General features: G+C 53.4%; 7 protein-coding genes across 7 annotated transcripts; 4 read left to right on the forward strand and 3 right to left on the reverse strand.

The window, feature by feature from the left end:
* Positions 1-19: 19 nt before the first annotated feature.
* On the reverse strand, positions 20-3,123 carry SCP_0309250 (Phosphatidylinositol 4-kinase lsb6; the record flags this gene model as incomplete). Its single annotated transcript, XM_027756310.1, has 15 exons — positions 20-64; positions 119-843; positions 890-896; positions 952-1,011; positions 1,062-1,555; positions 1,606-1,619; positions 1,675-1,945; positions 1,996-2,095; positions 2,145-2,235; positions 2,288-2,361; positions 2,412-2,460; positions 2,518-2,637; positions 2,688-2,737; positions 2,792-2,915; positions 2,966-3,123. 15 exons carry the CDS (start codon positions 3,121-3,123, stop codon positions 20-22), a joined length of 2,382 nt encoding a protein of 793 aa, XP_027612111.1.
* Positions 3,124-3,437: 314 nt separating this feature from the next.
* On the reverse strand, positions 3,438-4,922 carry SCP_0309260 (Sulfite efflux pump SSU1; the record flags this gene model as incomplete). Its single annotated transcript, XM_027756311.1, has 6 exons — positions 3,438-3,580; positions 3,632-4,248; positions 4,303-4,418; positions 4,470-4,559; positions 4,614-4,803; positions 4,864-4,922. The coding sequence occupies 6 exons, from the start codon at positions 4,920-4,922 to the stop codon at positions 3,438-3,440; spliced, it is 1,215 nt and encodes a 404-aa protein (XP_027612112.1).
* Positions 4,923-5,343: 421 nt separating this feature from the next.
* Positions 5,344-6,888, forward strand: SCP_0309270 (Probable intramembrane protease; the record flags this gene model as incomplete). The annotated part of the gene is made up of 7 exons (XM_027756312.1): positions 5,344-5,433; positions 5,492-5,602; positions 5,656-5,772; positions 5,825-5,915; positions 5,967-6,211; positions 6,276-6,574; positions 6,627-6,888. The coding sequence occupies 7 exons, from the start codon at positions 5,344-5,346 to the stop codon at positions 6,886-6,888; spliced, it is 1,215 nt and encodes a 404-aa protein (XP_027612113.1).
* A 1,671-nt stretch (positions 6,889-8,559) lies between these two features.
* SCP_0309280 (Aspartic protease) lies at positions 8,560-10,194 on the forward strand (the record flags this gene model as incomplete). Its single annotated transcript, XM_027756313.1, has 8 exons — positions 8,560-8,732; positions 8,787-8,847; positions 8,901-9,045; positions 9,097-9,267; positions 9,325-9,455; positions 9,509-9,912; positions 9,966-10,067; positions 10,125-10,194. The coding sequence occupies 8 exons, from the start codon at positions 8,560-8,562 to the stop codon at positions 10,192-10,194; spliced, it is 1,257 nt and encodes a 418-aa protein (XP_027612114.1).
* A 2,261-nt stretch (positions 10,195-12,455) lies between these two features.
* Positions 12,456-12,738, reverse strand: SCP_0309290 (hypothetical protein; the record flags this gene model as incomplete). The annotated part of the gene is made up of 2 exons (XM_027756314.1): positions 12,456-12,472; positions 12,540-12,738. 2 exons carry the CDS (start codon positions 12,736-12,738, stop codon positions 12,456-12,458), a joined length of 216 nt encoding a protein of 71 aa, XP_027612115.1.
* A 1,123-nt stretch (positions 12,739-13,861) lies between these two features.
* SCP_0309300 (PH and SEC7 domain-containing protein) lies at positions 13,862-22,848 on the forward strand (the record flags this gene model as incomplete). Its single annotated transcript, XM_027756315.1, has 17 exons — positions 13,862-15,522; positions 15,577-16,884; positions 16,939-17,081; positions 17,137-17,159; positions 17,210-17,265; positions 17,318-17,562; positions 17,888-18,762; positions 18,818-18,898; positions 18,957-19,959; positions 20,020-20,209; positions 20,263-20,343; positions 20,396-20,511; positions 20,560-21,050; positions 21,109-21,387; positions 21,443-21,793; positions 21,848-22,411; positions 22,501-22,848. The coding sequence occupies 17 exons, from the start codon at positions 13,862-13,864 to the stop codon at positions 22,846-22,848; spliced, it is 7,815 nt and encodes a 2,604-aa protein (XP_027612116.1).
* An 852-nt stretch (positions 22,849-23,700) lies between these two features.
* Positions 23,701-25,930, forward strand: SCP_0309310 (hypothetical protein; the record flags this gene model as incomplete). The annotated part of the gene is made up of 11 exons (XM_027756316.1): positions 23,701-23,795; positions 23,851-23,866; positions 23,929-24,008; positions 24,063-24,076; positions 24,138-24,243; positions 24,303-24,332; positions 24,388-24,422; positions 24,482-24,558; positions 24,614-24,764; positions 24,820-24,922; positions 24,997-25,930. 11 exons carry the CDS (start codon positions 23,701-23,703, stop codon positions 25,928-25,930), a joined length of 1,641 nt encoding a protein of 546 aa, XP_027612117.1.
* Between the last annotated feature and the right edge of the window lie 488 nt (positions 25,931-26,418).

The following is a 26,418-nucleotide window of genomic DNA, read 5'->3' on the forward strand; positions in this document are numbered from 1 at the left end:
TCTGTAACGCGAAGTGTTCCTACCAGCAGGAAAAGAATGGCTTCGTGTCGACAGTCTCAAGTCGCTGCAACGGTAATGGTCAGCTCTCTGCACGAATACAGAATCCTTCGTATCTTACCTCCATAATCGCTGTCCGCTGCTTAGGACTTTCGGGTGGATCTGTACGCATCCAATCCAAGCTCCGTCGTGCCACTTGGGGGTCATTGAAACTTGTCCAATGCCCACCTCCCGCTGAGGGTGATGTTTCCATGTGCGACATCGACTTGGACATCGCTACGACGTCTTCCTCCGTGATAGACGATGACATAGCGTCCTCAAGCACGGCTGGGAGTCGCTCGGACGGCGCCACAGGTGACAGCATCCCTGTTGTAGCTGCTCCACCACGTTCCTGCGAGGTCGACGCAGACCCAGACGTGGATGGTTCAAGTCTTGATACCTCTCCTACATCCACCTCCTGCCCGTCATCTTCCTCATCAGTGTCGTCTACCGCCAGACGCTTTAGACCTGCCTCGACCGCATCTAACCGCTCCATATGCTCGAGTACAGTAACACCTGTGGTTGCGGGATGTACGCGGGAGAATTTAGCAGAAAACGAGACAGGACGTGAGACGCCGCTGAATTCCGTCGACGAGCGGTGAGTTGGTGGAGGGAAATCAGAGGTACTCTGGCTACGCGTGCGCTTTACGTGGGGCAGAGGCACAGTGTTTACTGACGCTTGTGGTGATGATGCGGGGTGTGGGGAGTGCGGGCCACCGCTAGGCAGGTCTGGGAGCATTTCCTCCGTGACTTCCACTTCGTCGTCCCACACCAGCACTTTCGTGCGCCGTGTGAGTTCCAAAGGTCCTACAAAATATGAGCATGGATTCAGAGCAAGTAAAACGAATATCACCTTCATCCTGTAAGAATGAAATGAGCCTGGTTTCAACAGGTATGCTACGCACGTCAACTCACAGAGTGTTTGAGCGACTGCACTATATTCCAAGCTTGACCCTTAACCACCGCCAATTGTCTCTGCATTCTGGTGAGCAACTCGTAGGGAGACTGAGACTGAGCCATCTCACACTGAACATCTTAGGATGGAAGTCAGGATCTACTGCGAACAACTTCCGTAGCTGAAACGTCGTTTCAGTCCACCACTCTTTTGAAGTCAGTAGCGGAAGGAAGTGATCACGAGTCTTCTGGCTGAACGGACGTCCGATAATGGTGACCGGGAGGTAGAGCCACCCATAGGTGTACGAACGCCAACCGCGAGGGTGCTCATGAGGGAACGACAGCGAGTTGTCAATCGCAGCTATGTGAATGTGAGGCTGTCGGGTGTAAGGGACATGAGGATTCGAATATCCATACTGAGTTGACGTCGGCATCATTGATGGTACGGCGTCCATCTGCGACGAACCGCTCGATGAGTCGGTGCGCCGCAGCTCTGTCATCATGGGCATTTCCAATCGTGATATCCGGCCGGGCGCGACGTCAACCAAGGACTTCCCATGATCAAATTCACAGTATTTGATCATGTAGTTGTCAGCCCCGCGATCGGTATTGAGCATAAGATAGTCTGCAAAGCACCGTGAGAGAATGTGTCAATGAAACCTAGAGAACTCATACCCAAAATGACGAGTCTGTAGAGTGCAATATCAACTGGACATCTGAAGAGCGGAAATTAAAACGACGTACTTCTCTAGTTCTTCACGGAAGTTGTCCTGCAGAGCTGGACTCCAGTAGAAAGGCTGACCGGTGCGAGTTTCGGTAACGTCGAAGAGGACGCGCTCGTCTTCCCGGTCATCCTCGTCATACATGTCCTCTTCTTCTCCCGTCTTGCCGCAGATTATTTTCAGTGTAGAAAGGAACTTCTTGCTGAAAATACCTCTCCGGTGGCTCGAATCATCGAATGTGTCCGAAATGGCGCGACCCGGCCATGGGTATTTTCGGAGGAAGTCAGAAGCATCTGTGATGATGTCAGAGGGGGACCGGTGGTTCCGTGGCAGCATGTCATACCGGTGTACCCATGAAGGAAATACTGCATGCTCCCAATCTTGTCTGGTAGTGGCTTCCCCTTCTTTGCTGCATTCCTGTCTATCCAGTCGTAGAAAAACGCCTTGCGCAAACGTCAGGCATGGTATGGCACGGAGCTCAATAACACGTACCGGACTCGACAAAGATACAAGTTGTGTTCGAGGCACTATGTACAGCTCTAGTCGTTCGTCCAGTAGTGATGCAGCGGCTTCGGATATATAGCTGAAGAAAAGATGAACTAGGGTTCTGCAAAGCAATCCCCAAATTCGCCCACCTGAGGTTAGGTATGAGGCAAGCTCGGCCAAAGGGTATGATCCATTTGAATTGTCTGTGAAGCCATTTCGTGGTCTAATGTGGGGCACTCAGTTGACACACTACACTTTCCACAGACGACCTGCCTTCGGGTTCAGTCGCCCATATGGCTCCTCATCCTTCGGTTTGAACACTCTGTGCCCTCCATACTTTAGTAACTTACCCAGTAGCAAACATGCTGAGGAGGCTCACGCAACCGTCTGCACATGTCCGTCGATCTTCGCCCGGGCAAAGTACGAACCTGACGATCCCTTGGAAATCATTTTTGGGTGTATACCGTCCGAAATAGCATCGCGAACTGCTTGAATGAGTCTTTTCCCGTCAATCAGCTGCGCGCAGCACCATGCACATCGAAAGCTCACATGTCGTAGTCTTCCTGTGCCATTGGAGGCTTGTGGTCGAGAGTCTTCACCTGCGCCCGCAGTTTTAGCACCAGCCTGTCAAATATAAAAATATCCGAGCTTACTGGGCCATTCTCAACGGGGAAAGCAGTGATGGGAGGGCCAAATACACTGTGCCATATCGGCTTCCGTGAATAGTGCTCCACCTTCCTCTTCCGCTTCACTTTTTGCGCAATAGACTCCGTCCACCTCACGTCTCTCATTAGCGGCACATCCCAAGAAATGGCATGTCGACATACCTCTTAAACGCGCTGTCCAGCTTGCCGAGGTCGATGTTTCCGGGACGGTGCGCCCGCGCTAACCGCGCCTGCGGTAAGGGTGAGAGACCCTCGACAACATCTGTTTCCTCCTCGTCAATGCTCTGTACCAGCGGCTGGTACTCGGAACGGTCTGGCATGGGGCAGCGGCGCAGTCAGGTTGAGCAAGTCGTGAGAGTCTGTCTATACGTGTGATACACTGCAGTATTGTAAATGACACGACTGCCACGCTTAATATGGCGATCCGCGTCCTCTTATAGCAGGTGAGTAGGAACACCTCATGATACTGTAGAACGCAGAAGGCAGAACTCTTAGCAAACCCTGTCCAGTTTGCAGTGTCTACGTACATGTCTACGTACAGGAGTTATGCAGCGGTATATTTAGCGTTAGGATATAGGTAATCGTAATCATGACTTCAAGAGAAAGGGAAAGTGTTAGCAAGGACAACAGAAGCTCAGTCGATAACCTTGCTCTCTTCATCAACAGAAATCATCGCGATGGTATTGTTCTTGAGGCAAGGTGCCAGGAACATCGATCCATCTATGAACGACGGAACGCTCCGCAAAAAGATAAACAGCCAGAGGGCAAAAGCCACAACTATAGGGCAGGTCAGCGCTGTCGGTAAGAGACGCGAAAATTTGACGCTACCTGACCAAAGCGTTCCAAAGGCGTGGAAGAATGGACTATTGAGGATAACGCCGAGCTCCACTGACAGCAGAGCAAAGACGCCGTTGGGGAAGACAAGACCCCAATAACCCAAAGAGAACGGCACAGCCCCGCGCTGCACAACGTAAAACACTGACGAGCAGGCGACCAAGATCCATGCAACGCCCATGGACCACAGAACGTAGGCGCCGCAAAAACAACTTGCAAATAGTATTTGCCCTGCAAGCGGTGCCTCAGGAAAATTGCCGAAGTTATGCAATGGCAGAAGCTCTGAGAGACTCTGCCCATTGACTAGGAGAGAGTATCCGCCTTGTCCGAGTGGCCCAATGATAATGAAAGCTGACAGGATGAGTGAACGGTCAGGGATTCCATGAAGGATCAGGCGGAGAAGGTAGACGGTGATGATCATGAGTGCAAATGAAAGACCTGTCGAGACCATGACGAAATCGATCCCTACGGTGAGCAGGGCCAGTGTTGTAGAATGGGACCGAAGTGCATTCGCAAGGAGACCGCCGGTAGATGACGCGACGACAAGAGTAACGAATGGCAGAAGCCAGACAGCTGCCATATTGGTCGTCGAGTGTTCCTGTCGGACGGACCTATTCTGCAGGTAAGATAGCTGCCTGAAATGTCTGTCAAAAATATACCCTTACATTACGTAGAGCATTCCAAACGCTGTGAGGTAGGATATGGCAGAGTCGAGCCACCAGCAGCCCCAGAGGAAGTACAGAAACCCATTTCCTCCGAAACCCCAATCTTGGTGCAGATTCTACAAGGTTATCAGCGAGAATATAATGGAAATACTGGACTGTAGGCATACCAGGCCAGCGTTGATCAGAGTGGTTACACCCATTGGAAAACAACCAAGGAAAAGACTCTGAGAAGGATGCGCAAGCATGAGGGGCCAAGTCTGCAACGAGACGGGGTTACTCGAGGTACATGTGGCCCACACTGGCGGACTGACCTGTGGAAACACGAAGTACCGCGCGACGGTGCAGGCACAAACAAACACAAAAAGGACTAAGTTCAAGAGGAAGAAGGAGGCAGCCGCAACGCGAAGAGGCTCCCTGTCCGAACCGTATGGAAAGTTGTGCAGGAGAGCAGAAACGACACCAGTACCCATGATGACCGCATGCCACGCTGGAGTAAAATTTCTGCACGATTGCACTATGGTCAGGATATCAAAATTTCTAGCATCTACAGACAGATATTACCGAATCCGTTCTCTCCAGCTCTTCCACTGCACGTAAGGCAGTATGAGAGGGGTTTGCATGCTCAGGGTTTGCTCAAAGAGGGGAAGAAAGAAAGCGGGGCCGGTTAAATGAACCTTGCTTGGTTTGGAAGAGAAAGGGGGTTGATGGTGAAGGCCATGAGGAGCTCCGAGTCAGCCAATATATGCAGGTCGACAATTCGGAATTCACGGGGTGCATTCCGAATTCGCCTGCCATTGGCTGTACGGGTGTCAGCGTAGTTCATGAGTAAGATATAATGACACGTAATAACATTGACATGTCTACACATACCAAGAAATGCGGAAGACATAAAAAACGGAGATTCCCTGGCTAGTGAACGTGTCCGGGAGAGGGATTTTCTGACAGACGCCCGACCGGGGCACATGAGTTGATGCACCAAACAGTCGCAAACCGACGCGGTTCTGCGCGCCACCGCGTGACGCACGCAACCGCGACCTTGCTATGACCGACTGGGACCTCCTCTCTTCTTACGCCGGTCTCCTCACTCTCGCTACATGCTCTATATGTGCAGGCTCCTATGGCTCGTTGACCGTCAGTTTCCCACTCCATGCGTGTCTCCCGCTGAATATATAAAACCGCTAGCACCTAGGCGCGGAAGTCGAAGCCCGGACAGCCAGTGGCAGATAAATCCACGGACGATGAGGAGGAAGAGGAAATCCCAGAAAGGCTGTCCTCCGCAGATGTCTATCTCTTCCCAATTGTGAGACTTACAGTTCTACACTCTGTCGGAACGACGTCGTTCACCTTACACAGCTGGGGTCCGCAGTACTATTCGGGCTATACCTCGTCGTGAAGTTTTATGGAGAAGAATGGATCAACTGGTTGCTGCAGTGGTATTTTACTGTAACTGGTGTTGGGAGTGTCAGCAAGGTAGATATCATACTCTGCCAGTTGCCTTCAGATTCATTCGATTGCACCTCAGTCTTTGGTCTCGTTGGCCAAGTTCACCTTAGGCGCGCAACGCTGGAAAAAGTTTGATAAGCTCCAAATACTCTTCCTGAAGGGACCCAAAGGCCAGCTATGTCTCCCACGACAAGCCACTGTTGTAACTAACGCACCAACAGAGGTTATATCCATTTCCATGAGGACTCCCTCATGGTATATCGCCCCGCTTGGCGCCATACCTTCCATTCTGTATACCTTCGGACCAAGTACTACCCGTAAATCTGCTCTGCTCACTGACGTTCTCGCTCTTTCATTCTCGCACAACGCAATATCATTATTGAAACTCGATTCGTTCAAAGCTGGTTGTGCGTTGCTATCTGGTCTCTTCCTCTACGACGTGTGGTGGGTTTTCGGAACAGAAGTGGTTAGTTCCGAGCTGCGAGAAGCATTCGTGAGTGTCGTCATTTCTCACCTCGAAATATCTTTAGATGGTGAAAGTCGCAACATCGCTCGACATTCCTATCAAAGTGCTGTGGCCCAAGTCCCTATCCTTCGCCACAACCAGGGGTTTCACAATGCTAGGCTTGGGTGACATCGTCATACCAGGGCTGTTTGTCGCGTTGGCTCTCCGCTACGATCATCATCGCCATTCAGAGGCATCTCCGCGAAGTCGCCTCAAGACGCCCTACTTCAATTCAGCTTTGTTCGCTTACGTTGCAGGCTTGTTCACCACGATGTTCGTGATGCATTATTTCAGGGTGGCTCAACCAGCCCTTCTGTACCTCAGGTGTTTATACTCGAACTAAGTCCGCCCAGTCTACAGCTAACTCCATGATTAGCCCTGCTGGCATAATCTCGTTTTTTGTGACTGCTGCCGTTGAAGGTGACCTCAAGCAAGCATGGGCCTGGAGCGATGAGCCCGAAGACAATTCAGCCAGTGACGCTCCCAAGGCTGCACCGAATGGGAATGCTGTGACATCGACTACCCCGGTGATTAATGTTGCACCTATTGGGCCAGCAACGGTGGATGTACCCGAAGACGTCGAGGATGAGGAGGTCGAAGGAAAGGAGAAAAAGAAGGCGAAGAGGAGAAAGAATTGATGTGTCCCACATATCTTGTTTACTCCCAAGCATCATCCGACTCTGCGGTCATGATCCTGAGGATCCCATGAGCGGTAATTGTATTAAATGCTACACCGCTGATAGTTTGGACATTTACATGACCTATTGCTAGCGCTAGCTGCATCACTCACCGTTCGTGCCCGATTTTGAGCCTGTTTCACGCCGTCTAACGACTCATTCGCCAACTGTCCCTTGCGGAGTTTGTGCGGGCATTATTCCCTTCACTTCACCACCTTCTGTCACGACGATGGTAGTCCGCCGGAGGATATTTACAACGATTTTCTTCTGGCCGCACGCTGTGTTACCTCCTCAATCAACATTGACTGTCCATCATGCTGAATAGTGTTGCCATAGCTAAGTTGCAACTAAGCAGAAAAATAAGACATAGCTCAATGAATTTTATAGCTAAGTAGAAAAGGGGTGCAGTTTCCGAAAGTCTATTATCCAGAGCTTATACAGGTAACTAACTTTTTTGTAGTCACCTGATTGTGAAGCATACAGTATAAAACACCAAATATGTGGACTACCAGTATAAGCTCTTGATAATAGGCATTCAGAAAGTGCACCCCTTCATTGAGCCATGTCTTATTTTGCTGCTTAGTCACAACTAAGCTGTGGCAACACCAGTGCTGAATTGGTGGACAAAGGTTTAATTGCAATGGCTAGCCATTTGGAGGACAATTTTACTATCCTCTGATCCCCTTTCATTAGGGCAATTAGCCTGTGTCTCAGGCAGAACATATCCTATTGTCAGAAAAACTATATTTCGAGTGGTCACTGGGATTCCCAGAAAGATGCTTTTAAGACAACTCACTCCAAGTCTCTGCTATCTGCATGCCACAGCTAGTGGTAAGCCGCAACATGCAGATAGCAGAGAGTGAGTTGTCTTAAAGGCATCTTTCTTTGCATCCCAGTGGTTACCTGAAATATAGTTTTTCTGACAACAGGATACATTTGGCCTGCAATACCAGGCTAATTGCCATACATGAAAGGTGATTGGAGTTTAGTGAAACTGTCTTCTATGATAGTCATTGCAGTTAAACCCTTGTCCACCCATTCAGCACAGATGGACAGTCAAATGTTCATTAAGACAATTCTATTGCTGCAATCCACCTGCATTGGTAGATCATTGCCCGTCGTGTTAGGCTGTGGCTTCGATCTGAATCGGGCGACGCGATCGATCATCAATGCGGAACGATCATGTGACTGGAAGGGCGCGTCGTCACGGCGTGACTGCCTCCCGACGTCCGACTCCGTATACCGAGCCTCAGTCCAAATTCGGATATCTATCCCGCCGCTCTGGTTCACCTCTTCTGTTATTCCTTTGCACTGATGTTTCTCTATTGTATATGGGCCATCTTTCTTTCCTGCGAGGACACCGTCTAAAGTCAATTGGGCACTGGTTTTACTCTCCCTTGGCGAAGTTCGCAGACAGAGTTTCGATGGATCGACATCCGCAACGGATGATACGGATAGATGCGCCGTCGAAAATGCACAGCCTCCCGTCTGTACTTGCCGACCCCGTCGTACAACTGCCTAAACCATGCTTTCCGCTACCCGCCAAGGAGGCACCAGAAATGCATATAAGCGGTCCGACCCTTTCTTTGAATTCATCAAGTTTTCCATCGCATTTCACATCACATTCACATCATGTCCTCCAAAGCATCTTTTATCGCTCTCGCTCTCGCGATTGTTACGTCTGCCAGTCCCGTCGTCCAAGACACTGGCACGCGGATACCTATACACAAGCGCAATACTTTGACGAAAGAGGACGGCACCTTTGATCATGAGTCGGCTATTCAGCAGTCGATCCGAACGCACAAGTGAGATCTTGATATCTTCTTTGCTTCACCTCTCTGACGACTCTGCTACGACAGTAAACATCGTCAGAACTTGATTAACCTTGAACGCAACGAAGGGCTGAGTGCATTCAATGAAGTAAGTTTCACAACGTAGCGTCTCCTACTTAATAATAATTGGCGTGACCTTAGGGTGCCGAGATCCAACCTTTCCGGGAATATCCTCACCACGAGAAGCGGCAGAAAGAACCGCTCATAGATGAATCCAATGACCTTGATTGGGCTGGCCTCATCTCCATTGGAACACCTGGACAGACGTTCACAATAGACTTTGACAGTGAGTATGCAGTCTTCCGCGTATGCATCACTCACCTGACTGTCATTTCAGCTGGCTCTTCGGATTTGTGGGTGCCATCTTCCAACTGCACGAGCACAGTCTGTAGTACGAAGAACAAGTACAATGCGGCTTTGTCCACGACGAGTGTACACAAAAGCGGGACATTTTCCATTGGGTATGCCGATGGGTCTACAGTCTCTGGACCTGTCTTTACGGATACAGGTAAGCAGTCAGAGGCGTGTCAATATTTTGACTAGGACTGACATTCTAATCTGGCAGTCACTGTCGCCGGCATAAAAGCCACTGGCCAATATTTTTCACCAGTAACCACACTGTCCAACAGCTTTTCGTCTAACCCTATCGACGGAATTTTGGGTATGGCATACCCTTCGATATCGAGCTTGCGCCAGGTACGGAACTCCTTCCCGGGTAGACACGCAAATTATTAACCCTTCGTTGTCAGAGTCCTTTCTTCAACACTGCTAAGAGCCAGGGCAGTGTGACAACCGGTGTCTTCGGCTTCAAGCTTGCGCAAGTCGGTTCAGAGCTTTATCTCGGCGGCACCGACACTAGCCTCTACAGCGGCACACCCGAGTACCACACTGTCACGGGCTCTGGCTTCTGGCAGATCTCCGGTGCCAAGATCCTCCTCGGAACGAAGGCTATTGTTTCCAACTTCCAGACGATTATCGACTCCGGAACGACGATCATGTACGGGCCGCCGGGCGCAGTGCAGACGTTCTACAAAAGTGTGCCTGGCTCCTCGGTTTACGATTCCACCTACGGGTATTATCAGTTCCCTTGCACCGCTACGCCCAGTGTCTCCTTCAGCTGGGGCGGAAAGAGCTGGACTATCAGCGCCGCCAAGTGAGTCTTTATTTACTGCACGACTAAAGACGGCTGCTGACTTCGCGTAATAGTTTTAATCTTGGACAGACACATACTGGATCGACGCAGTGTGTCGGTGCGCTGAGCGGTCAGAATCTGGGATTGGGCAATAACGTGTGGCTGCTCGGTGATAGGTGAGTGACACCTGAATGAGTCTTTTGTCCGACGTTACTAAAGTGAATATCATGCAGCTTCATGAAGAATGTGTATACCGCGTTCTCTTTCGATAAGGCGGCTGTCGGTTTTGCGACCTTGAAGTAATTGCCCTGCGCGGCGGCGGATGGGAGTGATATGGACCTTCTGACATCGTAATAATCATGGATAGTACTAGTAATGTCATAATATATGCGTAAACATTTTGCTGTCCAATTTGGTCTCAGATGGAAGCTAGAACAAGTGTTGAGTGGATTACGTCGTTGTCACTTCGCGTTATCTGTCATCACCACAGCTTGGCAAGTCGCGAAGGATTCAATCTCTGATTCAAATTATCTGACGACGTGAAAATCGATTCTGCGCAAGTCCCTTCCTGTACTACTATTAATAGTCCACTGCCGTCGTCGTTGCGAATTATCGTGGTTTCAACGGAGTGGGCTCTAGTTGACTTCGAGCTGACGAAATACCGACGGAGGATGTCTCACTTGGTGGGGGGGAATCGGCAAAACTACTCCCGTTCACCCGCAGCTTGCCTCGGCCTGCCCCCGCAATGCTGCTACAACTCGGAGCCCCGGCCTATCGAAAATACAGCGATATCAGTGGAAACAGATCAAGCTTGCCGGAAACATCCTCATCGATGAACGCAGTGCACCGATATGGCTAAACCAGGTCAATCTTTACTACCAACGCTGCCGGTGGCGGGGCGCGACAAACATGCAGCCGGTATATCAATCCCGAATCCCGAAACTGCCTGCAGCTGCCTGAAGACGCTAGGTGCAAGCAAGGGGCAAGAAATCGTTCTGATGGATGACCACGATTACTTGTTCGTGCAGGCACACCTGGTCGTTGTCTGAGATTCAACGACGGGCAGGCTCAACTCATTGTGCACACACTAAACAACGCACTGGCGAGAGTGATGATTCAACAACGTACCGCACGCGAGATAGGCAATGCATCAGATCTAGGAGGATTCATTGTGATCCGTGCACTGTGCGCGGAAGCAAATACATGGCTAGGTACAACCACCGCTCGTACGCGGACGACGGTCGAACGCAGCGTGGTCTATGTCACGTCGCCGGATGGATGTGAAGGCTGTGGAGTGCGCCCAGACATCAATCGATGTGATACTCTGGGGAAAGAGATCGTGCACCAGGTCGATCCTGAGGGTCGTGCGCCCACTCCCGAGGTCGACAGCTTCGCAATTGACCGGTGAATCAATGATGCGTTCGGAGGGATGCCAAGAACGCTCTGCGCAGGAAATAGCGCACACCAAATCTGTGCCGGTACGACTCAAACTGAATCTTGGGAGATAGAGGAAGAAAAGAAACGATCCACCACGTCTTGACGAGGTTAGCACATCACGAAGAATTAATAACACACCACCCAACAATTGTAACACGAAAGCAACGAGCAGTACCCGTCTAGTCATTGTGTGGATGCCCTTGTGCAGAGCGACATACCACCGAGGAATGCCGAAGAGAGAGCCTCTGCCGTTGTCCTCTGACAAAGGCGTTTGTAATGCAAGTCAGTAGAGGCAGCAAACGAGCGGTAGCCCCCACGATGCCGTCTCCGAAGAAAGATGGCGATCGTGTGAGTGCAGCGTCACGGCACTTACGTACCAAGAGCTAACCGCATCGAGGAAGGGAAGAGTATTCCTGGCGTGCGTGACAGCAAATACCTCGGCGACGGCGAGGGATTGCATAATGTGTGAGACAGCGGTGTATATATAGAGGGGCGCTCCAGAAGACTTGGCATGATGGATACAATTGTTGGCTTCGAGCGGCTTGGAGAGACCTGGCGCAATAGAGGCCGAATGATTCGATAATGGAGCGATGGAGCGCAGGCCAGACTAAGGCTACAAGGCAGTAAGTCAGCTTCAGGCTCCAACGCCGCAAACTTGATCGTTCGCAGAGGACACTGGGAGAATGCTAGAAGAGAACTGCGCAGATTGACGGTCAGAGGTTATCCGCCCGTCATACCGGAGGAAGATGCTGGCAAGGTGCGGGTGGTCGGAGTGGTCATGCCATAAAGAGGAAAGGACAACAGGGATGGTGGTGGGGGTGGTGCGAATGATAAATGTGGACAATGATCACGAGATCACCTAACGGGTAGGTCGGATCAGTTGACGACGACATGGGTGGCTGCTTCACGATGAGGCGACGCCAGAAAAAAACCTGTCAGAGAAAAACCTAACACCAGAGGGCATACACAAGTGGACCAGGCTGCAAAACAGGTTCCTCTCTGGAGCAGACGCCAAAGGCGGCACCAATCGTGAGAGATACCTGGAAGGAGAGCATAGTGCGTGAGATCTCCCGGTCACAACGGGGACTATTCAGGGAGCTTCGTAATGGCAGCTGGAAGACACCTGCCTAAGGCGCACATATCGCTAGCGAAAGAAGGAGGGTGCATGGTGAGTACTGTTGAATGGATGGTGAACGCGAATTCACACACACCATATGGACCGCGGATGGATGACAGAGTAGATGGCTGAATTCGTAAGTGAGTGGAATTCTCGAAGGAGGTGAAGCAAAGAAGCAGTTCGGAACCGGGCACCGTGAAGAGTGCCATTGGGCGGACGGACGGTGTGCCTGGATACTTGGGCTGCGGCAGAAGGAGAGCACTCGAGAATGAGGATCCTTCCCTTGGCGTCATGGTCCGGCCGTTTACACGGTTGTCCGGCCTGTCGAGCAAGTATGTCTGGGGTGAACTTGTCTGGCGTCGTGTGCAGGTCAGAATAAGTCCATGGAGGAGCACAAGGTCGGGGAGGCAGTGCGAGAGACTACAGCTAGCCACATGGCACGTCGCATGTGTGAATGCACAGGGAACAGGTGATGCGAGGTTCGTACTACAGATGCATAATGTCCTTCACAGAGGATCAGACTGCAGCGCGACAACGCGTAACGTTCTCTGATGGGCGCCGGAGTCCAGCGTTGGTAAGATGACCTCTGTCTGGCAATTGTGGGCAAGTCTGGGCACAGCGGGCGGAGTCACCCTGCGTGCATTCTAGAGCGGACGTCTCCTGAAGAGAAAAAAAATTCAGCGGGAACATCTGCAAGCCGCTCCGGAGAGATGATGTTGGCTTGCGGTGATCGTTGAGTGCGGCGTTGAGGAGAAAATTTTGCACAAATCGCGATTCTCCGGGGCGGGCGGAGCGGGTCGCCCTTAGGACCCCAGCGGGCCCGCGGGCGCGCGAATTTGACTACCGGGATATTCATTTTTGTCCCGTAATGGAACTGATGCCAGGACCTTGGTCACCCTCAGAAATGGGCCTGGCCCCGTCGCTACACTCCAGCACTTTTGGTGGTGAAGCTGCGTGCTAAAGGAGAGTCGAGAGCAGCAACAACAAACGATGCCACAGTGCCACTGAGTCTACCTGAGAACGAGACACCGAGAAAGGGAAACAGAAAAACACAGGCGGAATATTTTGATCGCGGGAAATCAGGCTGAAAACGCGTCGGCAAAGGGTATCTGCGGCCGTTTAGTACGCTCGGACTCCCCCGTGGCCCTCAGCTGGTCTTCCTCTACCGACTTCTACCCTCTTCCCGTCGTCCTCGTCGTCCTCGTCCTCGTCGACGTCGTTCCCGACGCCCACCCTCTCCGGTACCAGTAGCCCCCTCTTACCCGCTGCCAACCTCCCTGTCACACCTCCCTGACTCCTGGCGTATTACGGCACGGCCTTGCCGGTGGCTAGTCTGCTGCATACCCGTGTGTTCCTCTCCTTCTCTCCCTCGTCACCCTCTCCTGTCTTCTCACTCTCATCTCTCTAGAGCAGTCTATGGAACCGCCCTCATCGTCTACACGAGGGTTTGGTGACGGAATTAAGCGACCTTGGTCTCCTCCGGGGCGTCCAACTGTGACTACTTCGGGTTTGTCCCAGCTTACGGCTTCTACTCCTCTGGACCTCAGCCCCCACCCCTCCTCGGTATCCAATTCAACACATTCATCTCCTTGGATACAGGAGATCTCCCTTAACGCCTCTGCTCACCCCCAGTCTCTACCATACATGCTGCAGCACCAAGTGCCGCCCATGCCTCACCCAGGCGATGCTCCAGGCCAGCACGCTCCTGTATCTTCATCCCTGCCCAGCAACGAGTGGGGAAACGTATTTTCCTCGCCGCTGGATCCCACTACATTTGCAGCCCTTGCTGCCTCCGGCGTATTGGGACCGCCGACCTCGAACTCGAGTAGATCAAACCGCCTACCGCATGATATGTCAATCAATCCTCGAGTTCAACCGCTGAATACGAAGGATCTCGGTCGTCCGGCCGTTGGACCAGGTATTCAACCCTCATGGTCTAATACGCCATCACCGTATCCACCTGGCCCTTCCTCGTCACAACGGGCGTCTCCCACCCAGTTCCGCCCAGGGTCTGGCAATGCACCGTATGCGAAGCGGAAGTCCCCAGTCAGCGCGTTGTCTCAATATCCACCTGTCAACCTTCGACAGCCTGGCTCCGCGGTGCCGATGAGTATGCCCCCGTATGATGGTTCTCGCGTACCGGGTTCCCGTGATCATGCTCACGGGAAGCGCAGCTCTTTAAGCCATACGATGTCTCCTCCCACCGTCCCAACTTCGAGCGGTCAAAGTGATCTACCAGTCGGTGCAGTCGACGACGGTCGCTTTGACAGTCTCTCTCCGCAATTTCCGCCCCAGTCTGGTTCGCTTGATTTTGCTTCGAATATGGCTTTCCCAGGCGAGCGTTATAGTGTGGCATTACCGCCGTCTCTGTGGATGTCACCGGCGTCTTTGCCGTCTCCCGCTTCCAGCTTCCCCGACTCCCCATATGATATATCTGCAGCCCAGTTCGGACCATCACGACAACCGTCAATACCAGAATCAGTTGCGCGGTCAACATCCAACCACACCAATTATTCGCTCTACGGCGGAGAATCTGGCAAGTCTACTGCACCGACGTCAAGTAACAGTCCGAACGCCCGTATGTTCCCCGATTTCTTAGAAGACCTTTTCCCATCGGCCAACTCACCGCTATCGCCACTGGAGGAGCGAGGCTCCAGCAAGTTTGCGTCTCCGACCCTATCCGGCTCGCCTGACCTGAAGCCCGTGGATCTAGCAGCAGCCGAGACCGATCATGAGAAGTTAGCCAAGGAGGACCCTTTGGCGACGCAGGTCTGGAAGATGTATGCCCGTACGAAGGCAACCCTTCCCCATGCGCAGAGGATGGAGAACTTGACATGGAGGATGATGGCGTTGGCATTGAAGAAGAAGAAGGAGGATGAGGACAAGGTGAGAGGTGCCAATCAGAAGCCTTCGTTAGAGGAAGGTCGATCCAGCGGCGCCGCACAGCCGTCTGCCAATGGTTCAGCATCAGGCCAGGAGGATACTGGAGAGCGAGGGCGGTCCATCGACAAGGGGAAGGCGAGAGTCCAGGTCGTTGGCTTTGATGGCACGAACCAGGATGGCACAGACGAGAACGAGTGAGTGCCTTTCATTTTGGCGATGATCAAAATACTTAATCGGTGGAGAATCAGCGAGGTGCCTATGGATTGGCGTGCGATGAGCAGGTCTCGGTCCCGAGCACCAATGGATTGGCGCCCTGCAAGTCGTTCCCGCTCAAGACCGCCAATGTCAGGTATTCTGTCTGATCAACAGAGTCAACTGAGGTTCCCGACGTCTGAATCGCCTCCGAAGGCATTTTCGACATCGCCCAGCATACCGATACCTGGTGCCCCCTCTACATCTTTAGGTCGCCGGAGTCCGCTTTCATCCTTGCCAGGCCAACCAGGGTTGGCTACAGTTCTTGAGGCTGCTGAAATTCGCCCCTCTCTGTCACGCATTGACTCGTTGTCTCACCTTCACAGCTCAAACTGTCACCCATCGTCATTACCCTCCCTACTCCATGGTTTTCCGCAGGTGTCAACTTCATCTCTTCCTTCGTCTGAACAGCGCACTTTCCCTAAGCACGTGCGAAAAACTAGTTTCGATCACACCGTCTCGCGTGAGGGAATCCTGTATGGCTTGACTGGTCGGCATCAACTTAATGGCAAGCCTTTGTCGCCGGACAGTCTCCTCGGTATGAAGCGTCGGGCGGATGCCCCACATGCTGAGAGCCTACTGCGCGGTGACCCTGCACCTCTTGATGCCGCTGAGCGCATTCCGACACCACCCCCACCGCAACTGGACACGGAACAACTGAGGCGTAGCAGCCCATTCCCCTCAAGCTCGTTTAATTTCACGTTCCCTTCATATGATACCTTCTTTGATCTCTCCGGGGCTCCAACTACTTTTGCGTCTTCCAATCTCTCCTCCTCGCTTCCTGCCTCGAAAGATAGCCGACCTTCTGACGTCTCGTTCTCGGACGCTCTTCGCACACCCCTTACGGTGACCTACTCGCCTGCACAGACTCCAGCCGGTCTCTCTGCAGCTGCGGCAGCTGCATCTGCAGCGGTGGCGGAGGGTTTCAGTGTTACGCACTTTGGCCACGAAGATAATATTCTGGACTATCAACACTTCGTAAACATGATGTATCCAGGCCTTGAAGGCGCGTCCGGTGTCGGGCCATTCACGCACGTCGACCCCACGCAGATACTTCCTGTCGATCACCCCGAGAGTGCCTTCCAGAGCTTCCATCCGAGTCCTTCCAGCGACGGGTGGGGCAACGGCGTGAACTCCAGCTCCAACGCGTCGCCAGAGCCTTACATTGGTTCTAATGCCTCCACACCACCTTCAACTGAGAACGGAACCAGCGCGCGGCACCTACCGCGGAAGATTGCTTCTTCGAAACGGGTATTGCAAGATGCTTCTTCACGTTCGGCTGCGGGTGCTGCACAGCGGAAGACGTGAGCTTCATTGGTGTCAGTTTGTTGAGAACATGCAAGCTCATCCTGATCTAGGACTCCTGATGTTGGCTCCGGTGGTTCAACCCAGCTGGCCAGAGGTGCAAGCGATGATAGCGAGCAACCGCCCACGGTTTGTACAAATTGCCAGACGACAAATACACCTCTCTGGCGGAGAGACCCGGAGGGTCAGCCGCTATGTATGTCGTCCTTCTCCTCACACTCTGCCAATTTTGATTGTTACCGTCACATCAGGTAATGCGTGTGGTCTATTCTATGTGAGTATCAATCACCTTGACTCTTACGTTTACTGACGGTTCCTGTCCAGAAGTTACATGGTGTTGTTCGCCCACTGTCCCTCAAAACTGACGTCATCAAGAAGCGGTACGTCTTGTCGTCTCGTACAAACACCGTCTCGCTCATTCGCGTATGTTAGCAACCGGGCATCCGGGACCCCTCATAGTGCATCTCGAAAGGCGAACTCTAATCTTCCCAAGATTGCTTCATCTACGAATCGGCCGCGAGCTGCCACTACGAACACAATGCCTTCCAGTTTAAATGGGTCGAGGTTATCTCCTACGAATCGAACAGGTGGTGCGGCTGCGGGAAGTGCTTCCATGAAGCGACAGCGACGGACTTCTGCTGGTGTCGATACGCAATATTCGTCCACTCGCAAGCCGAGTGAAGACGATGTGTGAACATAGTGTCTAGGGAAGGCGTATATTGTGTGTCAATATTTCATCATGCTGCTTATGATCATACACTATGCTTGTATATCTCTGGCTTGAGCTCACTTGTAGGTCTTGACGAGCTATGATTCCTTACACATCTTTATTCTCTGTTTTCGACGCTTCGTGTACGATCAACCAGTAGATTCTCCATAGATTATTGTCCAACAGCTTTCTTTCAATATACCGCGGCGGTAGTAATGTAAATGAATGTTTGGAGAACTGCAAATAGAGTGGCACGTGGAGAAATATTCGGAAGCGATGCACATTACCCTCAGCGGTGCCGGTGAACGCTCTGCCACCCACCTACACCACCTATTACACCAATCTTTTCCCTGACACTCTGGCTTCACTCTTCAGGCAGCCCTCTCCGCGGTCGCCTTTACCGCCGTCGTCGTTTCCTGCAACCCTCCACCCTGTGGCCTCGAAAGACCTCAATGTGACTCTACAGCGGCGCGTGTCACGCACTGACCTCGATTTCGAGCAGGCGTTGCGCGCAGGTGGAACGGTGGTATTGAAGGAGGGTCTTGATGTTGACACGCTCGGTGCAGACATAACCAACACATCCATATCCCTCAGCCCGTTCTCGTCACCTTCACCGCCCGCGCACAGGTCGTACGCGGGTTTGCAGCCCGCGACGCCCACCATAGTGCCCCCGACGCCGTCCCCGGTCGCGACCCACCGCGCCGCTGGATCGTCTAATTCTGCGAATAACCCGAACATTCCTTCACAAACCTCCCTCCTTTCTTCTCCGTCGAGCGACGTGTTCTACGACGCCGAGGAGCACGACTTCCAGACCAAGCGGAGATCTATGTACCGTTCGCCTGGGACCGCGAGCAGCCCGGATCTTGCCACGCTCCTGCGGAAGGCGAAGGAGCGCAATGCTGCTGGCAACAAAGATGGATTGAAGCCTACTGCAGCTTCACACGATACCCTAGACAAAGGTGGTGCGCCAAAATCCGGGGCTCGCCAACGCCCGTCGACTTCTTCAAACCGACCCGAGTCTCCTTCCTTCTCTCCTCAATCCACTCCCGCACCCAAGGGAAAGTCAAGAGGCAGGCAGGGGCAAGGTATGGACAACGGTGGCTCACCCAGCCCGGATTGGGTGTGGACGAGTCCTCGTTCGCTGAGCTCTATAAAGGACAATGGCAAAGTCAGGACCCAGACATGTTTTCATGTTCCTTTTCTAACCAGGTGCTCATTTCCAGCCTGCCAAGTCCTCTGTAAGGGCTAAGACATCTGCGTTTCTCGGGAAGATGCTTGGTCAATCCAGTACGCGAGATAGATCTGTGAGACGGCAAATACCCATGTCTACCTCGCCTGTCATTGACCGTCTTGTTGCGACAGCGTACAGTCACATCATCACCTTCATCTGCCTCTATTGTATCATACCCAACTTCCTCCTCGCTTTTCGATGCGTTCACTCCTCCCGTACCTCCTATTCCCGACAGGCATAAAGTCACATCACCTATACCAGATGCTTCTGATGTATTCAGTAGCCCTTCACAACCACCCAACGTGAAGAAAGGCTTACCTTCGCTGCCCAACGGCGACAGGTACGCCGAAACGGAATCTTCTGTTGATCAACCGTCTTTGAAGGTCTCTAACGGATGGCGCTCTCGGTCACCGTCGCCAACTACAACGGTGAAAGGGAAAGTATCAGCCTCGAAGCATGCTCCAGCGTCAAGCCGAAGCAAGCGTCGAAGCATGAGTGTCAGCGACGTCGATCTGAAGAAGGTCATGGCCATGGCAGCGGGACCATCTTCAGGTCGGGTCTCTGGCGAGACAAGGCGAGCTGACGGCGATTTGGGGCTGGATTTGAATGGCATCCTTTCAGAGTTCCAAGGCGAGCTTTCCCAGCTCGATCCTAATTCTGTCGCTTCACTCGATCTCCGGGATCCTTCGACGCCTTCAAGGCGACTTGGGCCACCATCTCGCTCTCAAAGTACTCCTCAGTCTCCAGCTATTCGACCTCCGCCCAAACCGGCTCTTTCGTTACCCCCACCAACAGTTAGACTCCGATCCGCGTCAGGCGTCGAAGAGTCTCTATTGAATTCGGTATTGTCATATTCTAACGACCCCCATTCAACCGCAGAGGAAGCAATTACTCCGTCTCGGAATTCGCAAAACACTCCTTTACGTTCTCGTTCTGGCTCCAATACCGCGGGTTCCCCGCGCATAACAGCTCTGAAATACGGGCCACGCTCACCTCCTTACCGGAATGCATCGTCGCCTCTTACTCACAATCCTTCTGCGTCTCGAGATTCAAGCCGTCTACGTGTGCAACATCGCGCTACGGCTTCGACGTCTGAGCCGTCGCTCATACCCTGTCGGGACGATGGTAGAGTCTGTGAGCCACGTCGTACTATTAGACTAGTCCCGTCATCAAACATTGTTGCTTTGAATCCAGTCTCCACGCTTTCTGTGAGTTCTCAGCAGGACCTCACGAACAACGGGTTCGCTCGGCAATCGCATCCTTCTACTAAAGCCGAAGACTCGGCCGACCTCGAAGCCAGAGGGAAGGAACTGGCATCGCGGTGTTGGGCGGAAGATGAGGATTTCCTGGCGAAGGACAAAATTGCGGAATGGCTCGGCGGACTGTGCGTCCTCTGTTTCTGTGGCAGCGACGGGAGCACGATTGACGTCTTTACAGGGGCCTTATCAATCGGATTGCTTTGCGGCACTATATGGATTTCTTCGATTTCTCTAACCTTAGACTCGATCTTGCTTTCAGGTTAGTCATTCCAGAGTTTGCCCATGCTTGGGCGGATTGACATCATCTTTAGGCGGTTTTGTGCCAAATTGTACCTAAAGGGTGAGACCCAACAGGTCGATCGCATACTCACAGAGTTCGGTCGGCGCTATTGGGACTGCAACCTTTCCAGCCTCTTTGGCAATGCCAGTACGTGAGGTCTCACATTTATTTTACCCTCATCCAACATCCATTCAGGTGTTGTTCATGCTGTAACATATTCACTTTTGCTTTTGAACACTGATCTACACGTCGCGGAGCTCACTTCGCGGATGTCGCGCGGGCAGTTCGTGCGCAACACCCTGTCCGCCATCCAGATGCAGCTGCAGCCAAGCCAGGGCTCGAACCCCGACCTTTCGTATGACGACTGGAGTAGTTTGCGCGCGGCATCTGACGGCGGCGAGGCGGACGGGAGCACGATACGCTCGCGTGCCAAGAGGAGCGACAGCATCGCTAGCTGGAACAGTATCCACCATGATAGCGCTTTAGCTGTCTCTCCTGTCTCAGGGAACTCGTCTGGACAGCTCGTCTCGCCCGCAGACACGGGAAGTCAGCCTTCTGCAAATGAGAGCGTAGTTTCCGTAGCGCTGTCGAGGCAGGAGTCCAAAGCTCAGGAGCCGGCTGCTGCTGCTGCTACCACCGTGGTGCATGATCGCAATTGGGAGATAGAGCTAGAGAATCTACTCAAGGTCAGAGCGCTGAGGAACCGTTCAGGCAATTGTTAATATTGATGTATTTATTCTATAGGAAATGTACACCGCGGTCAAGAACCAGCAGATCCTGCAGCCCGTTGGCAGCACGCTGCTGGCGCGGTCGTCGACCTCCTCGTTGAGCCCGCATGGTGTGATCACGCGGAATCGGAGCCTGCGGACTACTCAGCCAGACCGGCTCGCGAACTTAAAACGTGGCAGCATCCGCGGTCTCCAATCTATTCTTGGTGCACAGGCAGGGATATCTCCTTACAGCAGCAATAGCAGCATCGACGGCCGTGCAAGCCCAGCTCCTAGTTTTGCCACGTCAAACGATGTGAGTGAACGGAACGGCGGAAGCTCGTTACTATGTATTAATCGCACCGTCGCAGGGCATCGGCTCGACTGTATCATTCCTGACCCCCGCTATGGGCTTCGCGTCCAACCTCTCGCACACCATCATCCGTGAAGACAAGGAGGACGACAGCCACAGCATGCGCAGCGCCCGCTCGAATTCGACGGACATCAGCATCACCGACGAGGAGCTCGCGCTGCTCGGCCCGCCGTGGGCGAAGGAGGGCATGCTCTGCCGCAAGCAATACTGGGACTCGACGGGGAAGCGCGCCAAGTCCAAGGCGTGGCTTGACGTCTTCGTTGTCATCCAGAAGGGCGAGCTGAGTATGTTCACCTTTGGTGACCACGGCGGCGGCGGCACCGGCGTCGTCGGCGGTGGCAATTGGTTGGTGCGTGTATTGCGTACGTTCAAGCGGGTCCGTCGCGCTTAATGGGAGTTTTAGGAAAATGCCGAGCCCGTCGGGAACGTGCTGCTCGCCCACTCGCTCGCGCATGCCCTGCCACCTCCGGGGTACAACAGGCAGCGCCCGCATTGCATGGTGCTGACGCTGGCCAGTGGGGGCGTGTATTTTTTCCAAGCGGGCACCGATGAGCTCGTTAACGAGTGGGTATCGACGTGCAACTACTGGGCGGCGAGGCAGAGCAAGGAGCCGCTCGCCGGGGGCGTGTCTAACATGGAGTATGGATGGAACCGCGTGATGGACCCGCTCACGCGGATGCGCTCCATCTCCGAGGACAACTTCTCCGTGCGGGAGCAGGAGAACTCGGACGGGGTGAGCGTGCGCAGCGGGCGGAGCCGGTTCAAGGACCTCGCTGCGACGGTGCGGGCGGACAAGTCGCCATGGGCGGACAGAACGTTCATCAACGACTGGAACCCGCCTTTACCGCCGACGGTGCCGAGTAACCACGACGAGGAGACGCAGATGGAGGCGCTGCAGAAGCACGTGGCATCGCTGAAGGAGCACCTGAAGGACCACAACGAGCTGCGGGGGCCCATGACCAATTTGGTGAGTTCCATAGATCATTCAAAAAATTTCAAAACTTCTCGCGTGTGCGAGGCTTTGTTTGACTGATGCGACCCCCGAACGTTATACAGTACCAGCCGCGCTCTTCCAATGCGGCGAAGGCGTTGTCGAACTGGGAGAAGCGGTCGCAGTACCTGCTCACGGAGATTGTCAAATACGAGTCGTACATCGACTCGCTGCAAGCTGCGATGACGCTACGGCTGAAAAGGCGTGGGGAGAAGGCGCTGGAGAGGGCGCTGGTGGTGTCGAGCCCGACGGAGGACGAGACCGTGGAGGGCGCTGCGAAGGGCCGGTGGAAGGGGCACCCAGAGGAGGAGACGATTGCGGAAGACGAGGAGCCTCCTGCGAGTGCTGGACTGCAGCCGTCGCCGGGACATAGGCACCGACGTGAGCTCGCTGAAGTGGGGGTTGGTGAGTAGCGCGCACGCACTCGCAGTTGACGGATTGTATACTGGGGTGGGATACTTACTCTTACGAGATTGTCAAGGTGTAATAAATGAATGCTTCTGTATCTACGGTTCATCTGCTGCTATACGAAAATCAGAAATCATCTCAACTATTATACACATGTAGCAGGATAGCATGGAAAGAAGCTTGGGCTTGGACTTCAGTCAAATGTTAACGTGGCAGGAAAAAGTGTTTTCGGCATAACACAACCCAGGATTATGAGGCCGTCAACACACGTTACGTCTCCGCTGGTGTACGCAGGAAACGCGCCGTCGTTCTCTTTGGACGCAGGTATGTAAGTGCCAATCTGAAAATCGGTATTAAGGCAGGTCTCCCCAGGCAGAGCCTGGACACTCTGCTTCAACGTTAACGTGCCTCGGGATATAGCCCCGCTCGAGATTCACGCAAATCCCTCTCCGCAAGAGATATACAAGTGACTTACACTGGTTCACAAGGGCGTAATGCATGTCATTTTGGCTCGAGCTGTATTGTTTCCTAGTATGCTATAGGCTACGTATTGTTCAGGGTCGTCGAGGTCAATTTCACCCGGCGCGTGGTTCTCACCAATTCATTGTCTTCTAGGCAAGATAACTGCACATGCAGATGTTGGGACCTGGTGTGCGACGGAGAGATGGAGATGGAGACGAGACGCGTCAGAGAATCATTTCAAGGATTGGCCGGTTCCAGGGGTCCGCGATGGGTGTTGTACTCGAGGATCAAAAAGAATTGAGAACTGTTCGCACCTCACCTCCTCCCTCCGTCTCTCTGGGCACCTTTTAGAGCCTCACTTTCTCTCTTTTTTGACGAATCGTTCCACGAGTACCATGTCTCCCACCTTCGCTTTGGCTGCCGTCGCCTCCCTTCTTTTCGCGACCGTCAGCGTCCATGCCGAATCCCACACCGTCACCTTTGTCAATCAGTATGTGTTCTCCTATCATCGCCATTTTTCTTCCTTGCTCATCGTTGTGTCGCAGATGCGGAAAAGGAACTGTGAGGCCCTTCTGTCGGTTTCAAATAAAACAGTCCTTTTCTGACTTCTTGACACTTTTCAGCCTACCCTCATTGTAGGCGGTCAGGTCGTGTCTACCGGACAGCCCTACACAAGCAACGGTCCTCTCGATAGCGCAATTGCGTACGCTTGTCTTCTCCCTCTTCCTGTCTCACGCGTCTAACCTACCCGTCTCAGATACCTCCAGACTGGTACGCAGACTTTGACGCCTCGCCTACGTGTCTACGTCCTTAGCTTTTTTTTTCCTTTCAGGTGACTGTGGTTATAACGGCGAGCAATGTACCCTCCTGGAAATGACTCTCGGAAACCCCACCGTCCCCGGTGGTGGTTCATCCACCGATATCAGTCTCATCTCTCCGTTAGTTATCATACTCGGTCTTTTCAACGCGGTTACTAAATTTCGCGTTGTCTCCCCAGTCACACATTCAACGTCGAAGCGTCCTTCAGGTACCGCTTTTCGTTCGCGCCGTCTGGGCTGTGTCACTCACCTATTTGCTTTTAGCTACTACGATGGCTGTGATAACACTGGTGCCGACTGTACGTACCCACTTGCATATTACTTTGCCGTCTGCTCACCGTCGTTATACAAATTTCAGGTGCATATCAAGGTTGCCCCATGGCGTTTTACCAATCCAACGACAACCAGGTCCAGGTTGCCTGCCAGACTGACAACGTAGGCGCTCCTCGCCATTCTTCTTCTTGTGCACGCTCTGACGTTCCTTCACCAGGCCAACTTGCTGATCGCATTTTGTGCGGATGCTAGAACGTTGACGCCGCCCGGTTCCAGCGCTACTCCTCCGAGCTCTAGTGCTGCTGTTCCTCCGAGCTCTAGTGCCGCTGCTCCTCCGAGCTCCAGTGCAGAGCCATCCTCAACCCCGAGTGAGCCTCCTAGCTCCAGCGTTGTTCCTTCTGCTTCAACTGCTGCTCCTCCCAGCGTCGTCTTCAGCGCCGTCCCCGTCTCCGACCCAGTCCCGAGTTCCTCAGTGCTCTCTTCAGCGCCAGCAGCGTCGAGCTCGGCTGCGAGCTCGCTCCCTTCTGTGAGTCCGAGTGCGAGCGCTTCTGCCAGGACATGCCGCGCACGTCCGACGAGCTCAAACGTTGTTCCCACCAGCAGCGCTGCCACCGGCCCTAGTGCCAGTGCTCCCGTCGTCTCTTCTGCCACCCCACCTGCGATTCCGAGCTCCTCTGCGAGTCCGAGTGACCCCAGCAGCGCTGTCGCGCCGCCTTCTTCCGCTGCTCCCTCTTCCAGTGCGGTCCCGTCTTCCGGTGCCATTCCCTCGTCCAGCGCGGTCCCGTCTTCCAGTGACGTGCCCTCTTCAAGCGCGGTCCCGTCTTCCAGTGATGTGCCCTCTTCAAGCGCGGTCTCCGCCCCCAGTGGCGTGTCCTCTTCAATTGCGGTCCCTTCTTCAAGCGCAGACCCCTCATGCAGTGATGACCCATCTTCCAGTGACGTTCCTTCCTCGAGCGCGGTTCCGACCTCCAGTGGCGTGTTCTCTTCAGTTGCGGTCCCCACTTCAAGCGCAGACCCCTCATGCGGTGTCGACCCATCTTCCAGTGACGTTCCTTCCTCGAGCGCGGTTCCGTCCTCCAGTGAAGTCCCCTCGAGTGTGGCTCCTTCCAGCGCGGCTCCTTTCAGTGCGGCTCCCTCTAGCGTGGTCCCTTCTCCCAGTGACGTCCCGTCTTCAAGCGCGGTTCCCTCCTCGAGCGCTGTCCCCTCTTCGAGTGATATCCCATCCTCGGGTGTGGCTCCCTCGTCCAGTGATATCCCGTCCTCGAGCGCGGCTCCCTCGTCCAGTGATGTCCCGTCCTCGAGCGCAGCTCCGTCATCCAGCGTAGCTCCCTCCTCCAGCGTGGTTCCTTCTTCCAGCGTCGCTTCCAGTGCTCCCACACCGAGCGCGTCCTCTTGCCCTGCCAACAAGCGCCGCTCTACCCGCGCTCAGCGCCGCAACGCGTCGCCTTTCCCGGAAGAGATGGGCGCCGTCTACTCTTCGCAACCCCGCCGCCACGCTCGCGCTGCGCACAACCGCTTTGCGTCCTCGCACTGAGCTGTCGCGTGCCATCGTTCCATTACTTTTGCTTTCGGTCTTTCGTCTTCCGTTATAATCTATTTATGACATGGCTACACGGGAATGGTCGTGAGGGCCTCGCGTGCGAGGCTTACTGCCCGTCTGCGCGCTGGTGACGCGCAATCTCCATCTCTCTCACTCTTCGTGTGCTGGCGCCTCGACGCCCTGGTTGGGAGCAGTACCACTAGCTGTGTTGTTTCTGGCATCGTGCTACTTCTTGCATAGCTGGTCCTGTGGTTTCATTTGTTTATCTCGCGTAGTTACCGTCGTTGCTGTTGCTGCTGTCGTTTCCAATCTCGTTATCATCACCTAGACTCGACATATCTTGTCCATGTAGCGTCATCCTCGTACACGTTTGTTTTAACAACTGATCGCAAGTCGTTCAGTGTTCATTACCGTTCGGACTCGTGCGGTGTCTGATCATCATATGCTGTTACGCAGTGGGTTGCAGAGATGGTGATGCTCAA

This window comes from Sparassis crispa, assembly GCF_003851025.1.
Source record: "Sparassis crispa DNA, contig_000002F, whole genome shotgun sequence".
NCBI lineage: Eukaryota > Fungi > Basidiomycota > Agaricomycetes > Polyporales > Sparassidaceae > Sparassis > Sparassis crispa.